Genomic DNA, 16,581 nt, shown 5'->3' on the forward strand with positions numbered 1-16,581 from the left:
TGTTCATTACTCTATCACTTTACCGTGCTTTTATTTTGTATTGTGGATTTCTTTAGGGATTCCCCGGCATCCTTGGTGTACCGGGAATTCCAGGCTCATATGGCCCAGAAGGCTTAAGAGTAAGATTAATGTTTCGCATTTCTTATACAGGTGCGTCTCAAAAAATGAGAATGTGGTGGAAAAGTTCGTTTTTTTCCTCTGTAATTTAATTCAAAAATTTGAACTTTCATATATTCTAGATTCATTACACATGAAGTGAAATATTTCAAGCCTTTTTTTTTTTTTTTTTTTTGGTTTTAATCTTCCGTGAGCCGTAAGCCGTAATCATCGAGATTAAAACAAAGAAATGAAATAAAAATGGAAATATTTCACTTTATGTGTAATCAACCTAGAAAATATGAAAGTTCCACTTTTTGAATTAAATTACAGGGGGGGGGGGGGGGGTTTCCACGAAATTCAAATTTTTTTGATGTAGCTAACAATCCCACACATTCACCGTATAATGTATATTAGTACGTAATGGGCGGCTGTGGATCAGGTGGTAGAGCGGGTTCTCCGCTAATCGTAGGGTTGGCGGTTCGATTCCCAGACCACGTGACTCCACATACCGAAGTGTCCTTGGGCAAGACACTGAACCCCGAGTTGCTCCCGATGGCAAGTTAGCGCCTTGCATGGCAGCCCTGCTACCACTGGTGTGAGTGTGTGTGTGTGTGTGTGTGAATGGGTGAATGAGACACAGTGTAAAGTGCTTTGGATAAAACCGCTATATAAGTGTGCCATTTACCAACATGTGCTAGGAATTTGGATCAGACTTGATTTGGATTTATTTGGAGCTCGAGTGTAAAGTGACACCAAAATTCTCCTGACTGACTTCATTTGGGATTAGAGAGCATTGTGTAATTCAGATTTGTTGTTTTCTCTGTGTGTGTGTGTGTGTGTGTGTGTGTGTGTGTTTTTCCTTTAGGATCTTACTTTGTGTTTGCCATCAAACCTGTAGAATTATTTATCCGTCATTATTTGACAGTGGCATTCTTTCTGCTCTTCTTCATTAGGGCCCCCCAGGGATACAAGGATTACCGGTATGTCTGCATACAGTATAAACACACACACGTGTATTTACATACTTTACCCTGTAAACATCATACTGTTGAAGCATCCAGCAAACAACCACTCACACATACACACACACACACACACACACACACACACACACACACACACTGCCCACACCAAAATCGAATATTTTCCAATAACAGCACATCCTGAGGTGTTTTATTCCTTTTTTATTTATTTATTTATTAATTAATGAGCAGCACATCATACTTTTTATTCCCATTTAACACACCTGCTCCCCATTCACACCTGAGACCTTGTAACACTAACAAGTCACATGACACCGGGGAGGGAAAATGGCTAATTGGGCCCAATTTGGACATTTTCACTTAGGGGTGTACTCACTTTTGTTGCCAGCGGTTTAGACATTAATGTCTGTGTGTGGAGTTATTTTGCGGGGACGGCAAATTGACACTGTTACCCAAGCTGTACACTCACTACTTTACATTGTCGCAAAGTGTCATTTCTTCAGTGTTGTCACATGAAAAGATATCATCAAATATTCACACAAATGTGAGGGGTGTACTCACTTTTGTGAGACACTGTATATATATAAAAAAAAAACAGATAATATGGATAAATAGTAATATTGAAGTGTTTCTTTGTTTGCAGGGCAAGTCACTTCCGGGTCCGAGAGGAGACGACGTAAGTTTTTTCAGAGAACTGTTTATTTCGTTATACCTGTAAACACAGATGTGTGATTTTCTTGTTTCCTAACGTCTCCGGATCCACCTCATGTGATCAGTGATTATAATTCAGAAGACTTTTTGTTATATAACTTTGGTTCTCCTCTCATTTTGACTTCTTCCTTCAAACATCTACAAACAAGGTGTTTTTAATCACATGTTGCTCTGCCTCTTGTACTAGCATTCGGGCCTTCTAAGCTACACTCTTAGGATCAGAGGTTCTTCAATTGCTTGTTTGAGGAGTTTCCATAGTGTGGAACCCTTTCTGATAGAGATACGCTGTTCTCTACAGGGACGCATTAAGGCATCCAAAGAACTCTTAAGTATTTGTTTGAATTTTGAGTTTGAAAACTGTAAAAATCAAAAATTGCAGAAAAAAAAACTTGGAGGACAAATTGCCGGTAAAAAAAGAGTTTTGATAGTGAGTAAATATAAGGAGATTTACAGGAAGTTGAATTGAAAAAATATTTCATTACTAATATTCCAAATGTATTAATAGGCTATTAATAGATTTTGCAGCCTCTAATTGTACTGACACACTGTGACCACTAGGTGGCACTACAGGGAAGAAAAGAGAAGAATTCTAGCACCGAGGTCTTCAATCTTCTCCACAAAGGGACGGTTTTCATTCCAACCGAACAGAAGCCACATCCATTTCCACTTGTTTAATCAGATCATCTTGGTCTGCAATTAGCTATCAAACCCATAGAAACCCATAGAAAACCTGTGGGGTGAACTGAAGAGGAGAGTCCACCAGCATGGACATCAAAATGTGAATGATCTGGAGAGGTTCTGTATGGAGGAACGGTCTCAGATCCCGTGCCATGTATTTCTGTGAATTTTTTTTTTTTAACAAAAGATGAAAAGGTTAAACAATTAAAACAATTTTTCATAGCCTTCTTTGCTCATATTTACCAAGGGTGCCAATATTAATGCCAATATCACTGTAAAACCTTTTCTACATTTACTGTGAAATTTTAACCTATTGATTAAAGTGAAAATCAATAAGAATCATTTTAGGGGGGAAAATGAAAAGAAAAAAAAAGTACAATAACCTGGTTGCATAAGTTTGCACACCCCTAAACTAATACTTAGTTGAAGCACCTTCAGATTTGATCACAGTATTCAGTCTTTTTGGTAAGAGCCAATCAGTTTGGAGCACCTTGACTTAGCAATATTTTCCCATTATACCTTGTATAAGCATTCTAACGCTGTCAGATGGTCTGTGCGTCTCCTGTAGACAGCCCTGGAGGTTTGCTTCGGCTCGCTGTCATGCTGAAATGCGAAGTTCCTCTTCATCTTAAGTGTTTTGGCAGAATCCTTAAGGTCTTGTGCCAAGCTTGACTGGTATTTAGAGTTATTCATTATTCCCTCCACCCTGATAAAAGCTCCAGTTCCAGTTGAATTAAAACAGCCCCAAAGTATGATGCTGCCACCACCGTGCTTCACCGTAGGGATGGTGTTCTTCTGTTGCTTTTTTGTGCCAAACATCTCTTTTGGTATTATGCTCAAAAAGTTCAACTTTGGTCTCATCAGACCATAACACATTATTCCACATGGTTTTGGCAGATTGGATGTATTTTGTATTTATTTTTGCCACCCTACTCCATAGCCCAGAGATATGAAGAATTTGGGAGATTGTTATCACACGTAGGAAACAACCAGTACTTGGTGCAATTCTTTTAATGCTACTGTAGGCTTCTCAGCAGCCTTCCTGACCAGTTTTCTCCTGATCTTCTCATCAAGTTTAGAGCGACGTCCTGTTCTTAGTAGTGTCACCGTCGTGCCATATTTTCTCCACTTCTTGATTATTATCTTTACAGTGTTCCATGGTATAACCAATGCCTTGGACATTTTTTTGTAACCCTCTCCTGATTGATATTTTTCAACAATGAGATCCCGTACCTGCTTTGTAAGCTCTTTGCAGTTCGATGTTACCTAGAAAATGTAAGGAAAATCCTATAGGAACAGCTGGACTTTATTGAATCAGTCACGTTAATTGATGGCAGGTGTACACCACTTAGTACTTAACATAAGCTGATCCTGAACACTGCCACATTCCCAATTGTAAAAGGGTGTGCACACTGATGCAGACTGGGTAATGGGCAATAGATAACTACAAAAAAACCAACAAAAAAACATCATCATCACCATCCAAAAACATTATCATTGAATTAAATAAAAAAAAAAAAACAGCTTTTTTCTACAGCATGCATACAGGAAGTCTTATAAAAAACAAAAAATAAAAACAGAGGAGGAATAAGTTACAGCTCTTTGGAATAAAACTAAATGAAATTGTTTGGTGAAAAATTCACTTAGCCCAAATGTAATCAGTGAGCCAGGACAGGTTTGGTGTCCAGCATTTACTGCTTTAGCTTTGCACTGGAGCTACGAGGAGGATCTTTCAAGCGTACAGCTAAAAGGCCTCTTCTGCTTTTCTCCTGCTCTCGGGATGTTCAATAAGCACTCGATTACCCTCAAACTCGATTTGGAGCACAGTGTGTCTCGCGTTCCGAGATGTATGAAGGTGCTGAAAAACTTTAAGAGCTTTTAAAAACCAATAAACTGATGGTGAAATCAATTCTAATTGAAACAGTCAGAGAGTGTAGAGATGCTTAAACAGATATAACAGAGAGGTTTAAAGTGATTCTCTGATACACTCCCTCGCTCTGACTGCAAAGTTCTGAACACGATACTGAAACACTTTCAGCTGTTCCTGGAAATAAAACATTATAATCATCTGAGAAAAGATTAAAGCATTAGCCATCTGACTAACTCGTACTGTTAGCTCATGCTAAGTGCATAACGACAGCTTGGCGACATTTTTAATGTGAACTTTAAATCTGAAAAATGACTTCAGAACTGTTTGTCTCCTCATCCATCCCTTCCTTCCTTCCTTCCTGCCTGCCTTTCTTTCTTTCTTATTTTTACTTTCATTTAATTTAATTTAAACATTTTTAAAGAGTTTGTCGTTGTCTTCATAGTTTTATTATTCTTAAAATATATATATATTGTTGTCTTGTTAAGTAAAAAGCCAGAGTCGAGGTGTTATTGAGGAAAAGAAGGTCAGAGTGAGGGATAATTAGCCGTAGAGATATCTTTAAACTAAGCTTTCTTATTAATACAGTAAAAATGGCAAAGCCTTTCACCTTCAGTAATCAAGCACTAGGAATGAATCTTGAGCTTCACGGTCTCTGTACTAACCCACAGGGAGACCCTGGAAAACCTGGTCCACCTGGTCCACCAGGTCCTCCCGTAACACCTGGACCTGACGATCTTCCTAAAGGAGAAAAGGTAAAAAGGTCTTGATTTCTTTGGCCCAAAATGACATAGCACAAAAAAAATGTAATTGTTCACTGAATGATTTTTTTATTACAGGGAGAAAAGGGAGAAAAGGGTCACTGTGGGCCAGATGGACCAGATGTTAGTATATTAATGCATAAGCGTGTGGGTTTCTGTGTGTGTGTGTGTGTATGTGTGTGTGTGTGTGTGTGTGTGGTCAGACTGAATGACAGCAATCACAAGCGCTTGTCCGATCTTTAGGGACCCACATCAGGCTCTCGTCTGAAAGGGGAGAAAGGAATTCTTGGGTTTCCTGGTTTAAAAGTAAGATTTTCAATAATAATGATAATAATAATAATAATAATAATAATAATAATAATAAAAACCTAATGAATTCTCTCTTTTTCTTAAGGGTCTCCAAGGTAAAGATGGACCAGCAGGACCTCCAGGTCTACAGGTTATAAATGACATTATTTTATACTATAGTCAAATCAAGCACACAGTTTACATTATGTAGGTTTTCTGATGGAGAACATTAATCACCTATAATCAAGACAGTATTAATATTTCAACATCTCACATATAAATATAAAGTATTCATATCAGCTTGCTAATATCGTTCCTGCTCAGGGACCCAATGGAGACCCAGGTCCACCTGGTCACCCTGGTCTGAAGGTAAACCATCAACATTAATACTAAGACTCTCACAATTACACACATGATGTCTGATATGAACGTTTTATTGAACCTCCGTGCAGGGTGAAATGGGGGATCCAGGTTTGAAAGGTCCTCTAACTGTTCTCAACATAGAGCGAGGTGAGAAAACGTCATCACTTGACTCAATTGAATACACAGAACCTTGAAAAGTGATTTCATTATTTTTGTCTCTAATGACCCAGGGCCACCTGGTGATCCAGGGCCATGTGGACCAGCTGGGCCACCTGGGGATCATGGATTAATGGGAGATCCAGGATTCCCTGGCCATCCAGGAGAAACTTTCCCAGGTAAGCATCATGTCTCTACATCAAAGTAACAAAATCATCTAATGCTCCTCTCTCTCATTTGTCTTCATTTGTTCTTTATTATACAACTTCTTTTTCCCCTAAAGGACCTTCTGTACATCCTGGACTGCCAGGTTCTGAGGGACCCAAAGGGTTCAAAGGAGACTCGGGACTGCTTATTGAATTAGAACCAGGACCTCCTGGGCCACCTGGGCTTCCTGGGCTTCCTGGGATCAAAGGAGTCCAAGGTCAACCTGGTTTACCTGTTAGATCAGGTAACATAGCTGTGAGCATTCAGGATCATTATTATATTAAGTAGTTTATCTTTGTGTTGTTGTTGTTGTTTTTTTGCATGATCTTACAGTGTACTTTTAAGGAATTAAACCATATAGATCATATGTAAGAGGGTTTATGGGTGAGACCCCAGCAAATTATGGTGACGTCAACTTAAATTTTCTAGATCTTATGATTTCTGTTCTGATTGGCTGAAATTGGACATGCCAGCCTTGCAACATGTATAGAATTATATCGAAAACTTCCCAAGAAGTTTCTTCTGCTCTGACATCTTTCTGACCCTGAAACCAAAGCTCCAGGTTTACAAGTGAAGTTTTTTGTAAAGAGACATTTATTGAACATGTAAAGAAGGCTTTTCCAGTGTCAACTCTTTGTATCAGTCAGAGGTAAAGCTGTAGTGTTCGGTTTTTCCAACATCTTCAGGACAGAGGAGTGAGTGAACCTCTGGGTACAGCTTCTATAAAGTAAATGATAACAGGAACTTGTGTCACAGATGTTCCACAACATTAAATGGGCATCGACAGCTTAAAATGTACAATGTGTCATTCTTTAATTAATAAATCAATCAATCAATAGTTACTGTGGTATAAGATGAATAAAACTTCAGGATAACTTCAGTGCTGAAGGTCTCAAAGCAAGTCTCAAAAGAATGGCAGACACCTCAACTACAATGTTTGTAAAGAGAATGGGTCACTCATGAAGATTGCATACCTCATCACATACCTTTCACCTTGACTGGCAGTCTTGCAAGGCAAATTTGAAAAGGTCGGGTACTTCAGACATTATATTGAGACTTACATGCCCCTAAAGTGTAAAAAATCAACTTGACAACAAGCAAGTGTCTGTTCCACCAAGCGGGAACCAAGAGGAGGCGCTCTTATATGCAAAAACTTTCCTATTTGCTTTAAAGTTCAGCACCTGCAGATACAGTTCTGGTCATCTTTAAAAATACTACATAAGTTCTGAAAATACACTACTTATCTGTCATACACTGCTTAGCTATGATTGCTACAGTGATGGGAATAAGCAGTCTTTATATTTTGTGTTAAATTGTATTTTACAGCTAAGTGTTGTCCTTCTGGTCTGGAATCACCAGGGGAAAAAGGGGACAGAGGATTGAATGGGGTAAAAGGTGCTAAAGGGCAAAAAGGTATGTATTTGTATATAATGTATTGTATCTCACGTTTGTAATTAAATGCTTACTCCATGATTAAATGCCTTCAGGTTATCCTGGGGATAATTATTGCAATTTGGGTCGGGAAGGGCCACCTGGTCCTGCTGGTCCTCCTGGACCCCCAGGATACGATGGAGTTCCTGGGAGTGCAGGAGAGAGAGGTGAACCAGGGGCCCCTGGAGATCCAGGTCTAGCTGGTGCTATTGTAAGTAAATCATAAATGTGTCATTTGTTCTCACTATGGAGTCATACTGAAGCTTTTTTGTAAATCTGGCAGTAATTTTCAGTTCGCTTGGCCCATGAAAACATTTAATAAAAGATTGATAAATAAGGACCAACTGGTGAAACTAGTAAGTAAACAAGACCACCAATAAAGACTGCATTATGTAATGATGTGATGCTCTGCTATCATTTCAACAATGTTGATTACGAAATAAATTATATTAAGGGACGCCGAGGCCCAAGTGGTCCACAAGGTTACAAAGGTCAGAAAGGAGACGCTTATTTTTCAGCAGTAAAAGGTGAGATTTGTTTACAATCACACTTTATACTGATTGACTGCTTTAGTTTTGTCATATTGCAGCATTGTGTTGTTAGCATGTATTTTTGGACTACCTCGTAAAAGGCATAAAAGGAGATAGGGGTGATCCCGGGTTCCCTGGTCAACTAGGAGATAATGGCCAGCCAGGAGTTTCAGGACCTCAAGGTTCAGTTGGAGACCCAGGACCACCAGTATGTCAACTGTTAGTCACTTGTTTGGCATTTACACTAAAAATCTGATTGTCAGCAATGATCTATTTTGATGTATGCTGTAAGAAGAATGAACTTACAGATTCACTAATAGGTTATTTGTTCTTTGTGCCAGATTTCTTAATGGTTGTCTGAAAATGTTTGTTTTGTCACTCCATTTAATTCTCAAAGGATTTCTTTCTGGTAGGGAAATGGGTATCAAGGTCTGAGAGGATACAAAGGCTTCCCAGGACCCATAGGGCCTAAAGGTTACCCAGGGCTTCGAGGTCCTCCAGGCCAAGGTATTCAAGGTCCTATGGGGCTGCCAGGAGAACCAGGAAACCAAGGCCCTGATGGCCCGCCTGGATTTCCTGGACCTCCAGGTCTTCCCGGTATGATTATACGCACTTCTTTCTGAGCCAAATACTAAATAATTTTCTCTAAAATGTGGTTTGTCCAAACTGCTTAACTAAGCAGTTTGCATTCACACATTTAGGGCCTTTATGTTGTACGGATAACTCTGGGCCCCCAGGACCAAAGGGTGACACTGGCAACCAAGGTAGAGTTCAGTTTTTCCAACATTGATATAATCGTCTATAATGTGGGCTGCTTTAGAATGTTGTGATGATGTAAAATTGCAACTTTTCTCTTGTGATAATCAGGAGCTCCTGGGCCACCAGGACCACCCGGATATGGCGGCCCTCATGGAATACCAGGCCCAAAAGGAGAACAAGGAGATGATGCCTTTGGAGGGTATGGGCCTCAAGGTAAATTTTCTTATTTATTTATATTAGAAGAGATTGTATTCATCAATTTTTGCTTCACTGTTGTGTTTAAAAGCTTTACTTTTTAGGTCTTCCAGGATTGCCTGGTGATCCAGGTGATCCAGGTCCCACTGGAAGCAGCTATGTTGGCACACCAGGCTCACCTGGACCACAAGGATCGCCAGGGCTCAAGGGGTCTCAAGGTGATGATGTCTCTGGTAGTCCTGGAATTCCTGGACAAATTGGATTACCTGGAAGCCCTGGTCCAAAGGGTGTTCGTGGTCTATTGGGTCCTCCTGGAGTAACAGGTACACTTTGCATGTTAAATCACATTTGTAAAATGTCTTAACATGTCTTAGAAATGTTGTCGTATTGTTATGTTGACTAACCTGCTGTGTCCGGTCTAGGAGAAAATGGGCCCCCAGGTCCTCGCACATGTAAAGGACAGGCTGGGGATGATGGGGACCCAGGTTCACCTGGAATACCAGGGACTACACCTGATTTTTGTGCTACTCTCCCAGGCTTACCAGGTCCAGCAGGTCCCCCAGGCCCCCTCGGACCTGAGGGTCTGCCTGGACTGCCAGGTAAGGTATTGAGTACTGTCAATTGATTGAGCTTAACTTTAAATGACTCAGTGCAGGAAGCATCTTGGGGGACTTCTTTTTTCCACCTCTCCTTTCTATTCCCATGTCAGACCTATATGATTATTGAGCTATTTATTGTTGCAGAGGTATGCGCCTTCCATATCACAATAACACATCAGATTATAACCCATTTTTTCAGGCAAACATTGTTTTTTTTCTGCAGGTATAAAGGGAGAAAAGGGACTGATTGGTATTCCAGGATATGGACCAAATGGTCCTTCAGGCAAACCTGGCCTACCTGGCCCCCCTGGTCCGCCCGGGCCATATGGTTCGAAAGGAGCACATGGTGAACCAGGTCTACCAGGGCTTCCTGGGGTAAAAGGTAAAATCCTATAATAATCTAAATCTTAGCTTTGTATAATCAAGTATGTCATTGCCCTCAGATTCATTAAATCCCTCTACAAACATTTGCTTAAAAGGAATTGAAGGGGAACCTGGTTTAAATGGTGCAAAAGGATTTCCTGGGAAGCCAGGCTTACCGGGGCCTCCAGGCAGGAAAGGAGAGAGTGGTAATCAGGGGCCAACTGGTTTGACTGGAGACATTGGATACAAAGGTTACAAAGGTACTTACTCTTACAGTTGTAAATATGGGTAGTAGTTATGTACCATTGAATTTTGGAGCTGTGTTTTATGAATAATTCCTGAATGGTGCTGGACTTAACCTTCTCAGGTATTAAGGGAAGTCAGGGGATTCCAGGCAATTTCACCATGCTGAAAGGCAACAGGGGCGTACCTGGACTCAATGGAGAATCAGGATTGCCAGGACCAAGAGGTAAAAGGGGTCTTAGGAGAATATGAGTCTGGACAACAGTTTGTTCTGTGAGTTTAAGGGGTTATTTGTGTTGGTAAAAATTTAGAAGCCCAGCCTCATTTAATTTATTTGTGAAATTTGCCAAGAAATATACTACATACAACATCATAAATCAAAGAAAGCAAAAGCAAAGAGAAGTTATTTTATCAAATTTGTATCCATCAGGACATCAAGGTCCATCTGGGTTGCCTGGTAAACCGGGTCTGGATGGATTTCATGGTGCCCATGGATTTCAGAAAGGTTTCCCTGGCTTGCCTGGAAGAAATGGCCCTCAGGGACCACCAGGCCCACGAGGGCCCAGAGGATATTCAGGTGACAGGGGATTCCCAGGACTCGCTGGAAAGCAGGTAAATCACTATTTGTCAAATGATCATAAGCTAGATAATTGTCTGGAATATGATATGCAGATGAAAAATAGATTGTAAGATAGATTATTATTTATACAGGGTGATTTAGGTTTCTCTGGACTAAATGGTCCCCCAGGCTACCAGGGGCTGCCAGGCAACAAAGGTAGGATATGTAGCTGGCTTTATTAGAGAAATGCTTGTTAAAGATATGCTGCTCCTCTGTGCTTCATTTGCTTTTCTAAGTTGTCCACATTAGCTGCCCTGACTCATATTCCAGTTTTTGTTGCCTGCATTGTATGCTCCAGCCTACATCTACTGTTTGTTGCCCAGCTTCTCTATCACCGAGTTAAATGATTCAAAGACCTTGCCATTCTTGAATAGCTTGTGCAACAAGTTAGTTCCTGTTATCACTTAAGTTATAGCAGCTATAAACGGTCATTCCCTCACCAGCCTCTCTTTTTGATATCTCTTGAAGATAATGAAATGAGATAACGCAGATTGTTATGTGACAGAGAAACCTCAAAGTGTAAACAACTTGATCTGTGTTGGAAAACTTAATGTTACAGCTTTACTACTGGGTTATAATGCTCTCATGAATTAAAGTTACTTAACTGTATTAAAAAAAGGTAAAAGTAGAAATTAGTGTGTGTGTGTTTTGTCTCAAGATGAGAATGAATATGACAAATGCAATATGAAAGAAAAGCAGTAAGAACAAGGATAAAATCTGTCTAAGATTAGACTAAACTATATACAAAATCATACATTTCTCAGATTTACAACTTTAAAAAATATCTTATTAATATATTACTTGACAACATGTTTTCCAGGTGACAAAGGAGATTCTACTGGATGTTCTGGTCCTCCTGGACCAAAGGGGGATATGGGTGATAGTGGATGCCAAGGTCAGTTATTGTTTTGTTAAATTATCATTATTAGAGACACGTGACAAATTAAAAGTCAAACTGGACATATAGTTTTAAGGTTTTAAGCTACTACAAGCCATTCGAACTGCTTCAATGTCCCTTTGACGATGATCATGGAGGCAAGTGCGGTATAACACCATTCCAGATCTGGTGACTGTGAAGGGCATAGCATATGATTTACATCATTTTCATCCTAGTGCCCTCAGGCCCTGTGAATGGGGGAGTCATCTAGGAAAAGACCGTGGCCACTAAAGCCTAATCAGTCAGAAGAACTTTGTGTTGATTTACAGTGATGCTTTCCTTTAAGGTTACAAGTAAACCAGTTAAATAAATGGTCACCTTAGCATAACGGTTTAATTTTTTTTTCCTTTAATCTGTGAATCATCTTTAGATTTATAGTCTATAAATTATAGTCTATGTGTGGTGTGTAATCTGATTTGTTATTTATACTGTGTCTCCTCTCTCTTCTAGAATGTCCAGGTGAGTGATTTTGCGCTGAAAGAATTCATCAGGAATAAATATCAGAACTTTGTTTAAGTAGAATACAGTATATAAAGTACTATCTTCCTGTCACAGCTGAATTTGGAGATCCAGGAGACCCAGGGAATCCTGGACATCAAGGTCCACAGGGACAGCCTGGTCGTTCTGGTCCTTCTGGACTACCAGGTCCTTATGGACCTCAAGGTACTCTCCTGCCTCAATAGAGGCAATGAATTTGTCTAACTTGTTTGGATTAAACCTCAAGATGTGTTTCTTTGTGTCTATAGGAAACAGAGGTCCTCCAGGTCTTTCTGGTCCTTTGGGTCCTCCAGGCTTTCCAGGGTTTCCTGGACCTGAAGGGTTTCCTGGTCTACCAGGTCAGAAAGGTAATGATGCAGAACAAAACCTCTCAAACATTTCCAAATCCACAGGCTGTGCTCCTCTCTTGAACTCCAAGATTATTGAGGTGTTATTGTGGGGAAAAACAGTTAACAGAGGTTACTTTTTTCCCCAGGATTTCAAGGACCACCAGGTCTCGATGGTCTAAATGGATTCCCTGGTCCAAAAGGAGAGAAAGGCTGGTGTGGTGAGAAGAATGTAGACAGTTACACATCCAGGTCATTTGTGTGGATATGTATATTTGATATTACATTCTTTAAATCACAGGTAATTATATCATTGGCCCTCCTGGGTTACAAGGTGATCCAGGAGACCAAGGCCCATCTGGTGACCCAGGAATCCCTGGAGACTTTGCATTTGGGCCCAAAGGACAGATTGGATATCCTGGAGACCAAGGTCACAAAAAGTGGTTAAAAATCACATATTGTTGTTTGAACTGAAATTACCATTTAAAACAGCTCTCTGTTTTAGATTATTAGAATATCTACATATATATAATTTTAGAATATGTGTATTGAATTTGCTGCAATTTTTTTTTTTTTTTACATTTTATTTTGTTCTTGATGATGATTGTACATTATGTTTTGAGGATGTGAATATTTCTTCAGGTCCCCCAGGTATTCCAGGTCTACCTGGTGCCCCAGGTGCAAGCTGTGGAACATTAATTCAAGGACTCACTGGGGACCGAGGACCAACTGGATTTCCAGGACATCCAGGACTTGCAGGTTTATAAATTTTTTACTAGATTGTACATACAAAGGTGAGTCAAATGAAAACCTTAAAAGTGAGCCATAAATTAGAATTGAATGGACTCTTGGTTTGTGCTCAACAAAGCTCACACCAAGCACACTCACTTGTGTCCCGCCTTGTTCTCATGCATGTTACACTTTCCCTTTAGATATAGGTCCAAATAGTCTTTGTGAACACTGACTAATTGATCAGTCGTATCTGAAACATGCCTCTGTTTTCACAAAACTGCACTACATACACGGAACTACCTGAGAAGCCCTTAAGTCTGTAGGTTTGTGGTCTGAATACCAATGTGCACAATTTTGGTATTACCTCTGAATACAGCTTTTTATTTGTAACTGCCATTTTTACCATTCATTATCTTAGGTCCCCCTGGACCTCCAGGTTTAGCTTTTTCTGGAGATCCTGGGGATGAAGGACCACCAGGACTACCAGGGCGAGATGGTGCGAGAGGTGCAGCTGGACCCCCAGGAGATACTGGCTTTCCTGGACCACCAGGATTCAAAGGTCAGGCTGTATTACCGTGTACATGCTAATGCAAAATCATACTAATGACTAGTCAAATTAGCTGAAAGTGTTGCTCTAATTTTAACTCTTCCAACAGGGCAGAAAGGACTTCCTGGTTTAATCGGTTTCACAGGATCAGAAGGTTTCAAAGGAAGTGATGGACCACCAGGGTTCAAAGGTGAAAAAGGGATCACAGGGGCCAGGGGTAAGTTTTCACAGCCATTTTAGGGTAAAACATGCATGAAGCCTCCATGTTTAACCATTCATTGACAATTGGATAAAAGTTTATATAGTCTAGTGTAAACATTTTCACACCCTTAGGACCAAATGAAGAAGACAATACATTTTAATTTACACCATAAAAAAATGATTACCCCTCAAAAGTTTGCATTTTCTTAGTTGTTATATTTGTGTGTGTCATCTTCTGGCCATTATTCCAGGTCCCAAAGGTCGTAATTGTACAGTGGTACCACCCTCTCAAAAACGCCCTCACAGTGGCCCACCTGGACGACGTGGGGCGCCAGGACCTCCAGGATTCTCAGGAATAGTTGGACGCCCTGGAAATCCAGGAGCCATTGGTAAGGTCACATGGCTTCACCTAAACCCCTTGAGATGATCACTAGGGAGTGTTGACATTACAGAGAAATGTAGCTCATGATTATGCTTTGACCTTTTTAGGTTCCAAGGGTCAGACAGGCCGTCATGGGTTGCCTGGAAGACCAGGAGCTGCAGGACTTCCAGGCCCACCTGGAGATGCTGGAGATCATGGGCAAGATGGTTTTGTAGGGCCACAAGGTATAAAAGTAGCAGAAAGCCATCATTAAATTCCTTTAATTTTTATAGACACATTGTCTCTTGACATCTATCACTCTGCTTTTCCATATTCTTGTTTCTAGGCCTACCAGGGCCCCAGGGTGAGCCAGGTATCCCAGGACCAGTGAATCCAGTGGGCTCTGGCTTTCTCCTGGTGATCCACAGTCAGTCAGAAATGGTGCCGGAGTGTCCAATAGGCATGCCTTTACTCTGGAGTGGTTATAGTCTTCTTTATTTGGAGGGCCAGGAGAAAGCTTACACACAAGACCTGGGTAAAATCACTGTCAGAACAAATCTTCATCATATTTATATATTTATGCATTCAAAGATTTGGATTTATTACTAAGCTGTGCTGAGCTGTTTGGTGGAAAAGTGCAATACAATGGCGGCTTTTTTTTTTTACGTGGTTTCTGGACTGCCAAATCACAGAGATCTCTTGAAGAGCTGACCAATATTTGTCTCAGTTTTAATGATGTATTCTTTAATAACAGGTGCCATAGGTAAAATCGTGTAATTGTTTTCAATAAACGCTGAACATTTGATGTGTATAATTCTACGGTTAGCATTCATTTCCGCTCCCTTTCACTATGTTTAGGCCGAGCTGGCTCTTGTCTGCGTGTTTTCAGCACCATGCCCTTCTCCTACTGTAACTCTGCCGCCTGTCACTATGCCAGTCGCAATGACAAATCCTACTGGCTGAGCACCAATAACCCATTGCCCATGATGCCCGTATCATGTGGAGAGATCTACCAATACATCAGCCGCTGCGCGGTGTGTGAAGCTCCGGCTCTAGCCGTGGCAATCCACAGCCAGAACACCAGCGTGCCCAGCTGTCCAGTCGGCTGGAGCAGTCTGTGGATTGGCTACTCGTTCCTCATGGTGAGTGTGTCCTTGCTGTTACTGCGTACTCGTATTGCTACATCTGTGAGCCCCAAATAAAAGAAAGAAATGCAGTGCTTGTGGAGGGAACTTATTTTGCCAAAGGCATGTTGGTTGGCTTTCCCCTAATGAGGTCCAAGTGGAGTAATGTCTAATCAGGTCACCTTTAAAAGCCCTTCACTTATTTGGTTAATGGTTAAGTTCTCCTATTCTGATGGTGTAATTTGAATATAGAGTTAAATTCACATAATTACCACCTTTGTTTGTATTAAATTGTTTTTTTTTTCTGGTTATTCTTGCTATTTACTGTATGCCACAAGTGTTTCTTTCCCATCTTTGTATTGTAGGAGTGTAACGCAATACCGCTATCTGTATCTGTATTCGGATATAAACCTGAAGCATTTGATCTAGTGTATGCTGCATGTTACAGTATTATTGGAGTTGATGCAAGACCAATATAATTGTGTATATATATGTATATATATATATATATATATATATATGTGTGTGTGTGTGTGTGTGTGTGTGTGTATTTGCTATCTCAGCACACTGGCTCGGGTGATGAAGGTGGTGGTCAGTCTCTCACCTCATCTGGAAGCTGTCTGAAGGACTTCAGGACTCAGCCATTTGTGGAGTGCCAGGGTCCACGTGGAACGTGCCACTTTTTTGCCAATGTCTTCAGCTTCTGGCTGACCGGCGTGAGCCATGAGGAGGAGCGTGGCTTAGCACCACGGACTCACACTCTGAAGACCACTTCGCAGCAGCGAGCGTGCATCAGCCGCTGCCATGTTTGCATGAAGCAACGATGAACTGAAGTGGCCAGGTCAGCGTAGTTCATTCCCAAATGTCTTCAATTTATGATTTCTTTTAATGAGCTATATTATTAACTGTTTGACTAAACAGCATCTTTAACATGATTAAACATCTTTAGTATTCGAATCATTGTTAATTCATGAAAATTCACATCTTAATACAGGTATACTTA

At 40.6% G+C, this 16,581-nt stretch overlaps 1 protein-coding gene and 1 long non-coding RNA gene across 2 annotated transcripts in view; both read left to right on the forward strand.

The window, feature by feature from the left end:
• LOC128624342 (uncharacterized) overlaps positions 1-158 on the forward strand; it is a 1,195-nt gene extending 1,037 nt beyond the window's left edge. The window contains exon 3 of the long non-coding RNA XR_008388752.1: positions 1-158. This exon is cut by the window's left edge and continues 547 nt beyond it. This is a non-coding gene — a long non-coding RNA (uncharacterized LOC128624342).
• Positions 159-4,901: 4,743 nt separating this feature from the next.
• Positions 4,902-16,450, forward strand: LOC128624051 (collagen alpha-4(IV) chain-like). Its single transcript, XM_053651329.1, has 34 exons — positions 4,902-5,093; positions 5,178-5,222; positions 5,343-5,405; positions 5,494-5,538; positions 5,688-5,756; positions 5,840-5,892; positions 5,937-6,110; positions 6,725-6,762; positions 7,440-7,501; positions 7,601-7,738; positions 8,488-8,671; positions 8,737-8,829; positions 8,942-9,046; positions 9,133-9,351; positions 9,451-9,627; positions 9,851-10,009; positions 10,107-10,250; positions 10,334-10,459; positions 10,664-10,919; positions 10,990-11,008; positions 11,673-11,747; positions 12,240-12,248; positions 12,345-12,452; positions 12,536-12,625; positions 12,817-12,829; positions 12,915-13,043; positions 13,256-13,372; positions 13,764-13,904; positions 14,002-14,074; positions 14,304-14,482; positions 14,583-14,699; positions 14,801-14,989; positions 15,313-15,596; positions 16,142-16,450. Exons 1-34 carry the CDS (start codon positions 4,932-4,934, stop codon positions 16,403-16,405), a joined length of 4,119 nt encoding a protein of 1,372 aa, XP_053507304.1. The 5' UTR covers positions 4,902-4,931; the 3' UTR covers positions 16,406-16,450.
• The last annotated feature ends 131 nt before the right edge of the window (positions 16,451-16,581 follow it).

Source organism: Ictalurus furcatus, chromosome 20 (assembly GCF_023375685.1).
Source record: "Ictalurus furcatus strain D&B chromosome 20, Billie_1.0, whole genome shotgun sequence".
Classification (NCBI taxonomy): domain Eukaryota; kingdom Metazoa; phylum Chordata; class Actinopteri; order Siluriformes; family Ictaluridae; genus Ictalurus; species Ictalurus furcatus.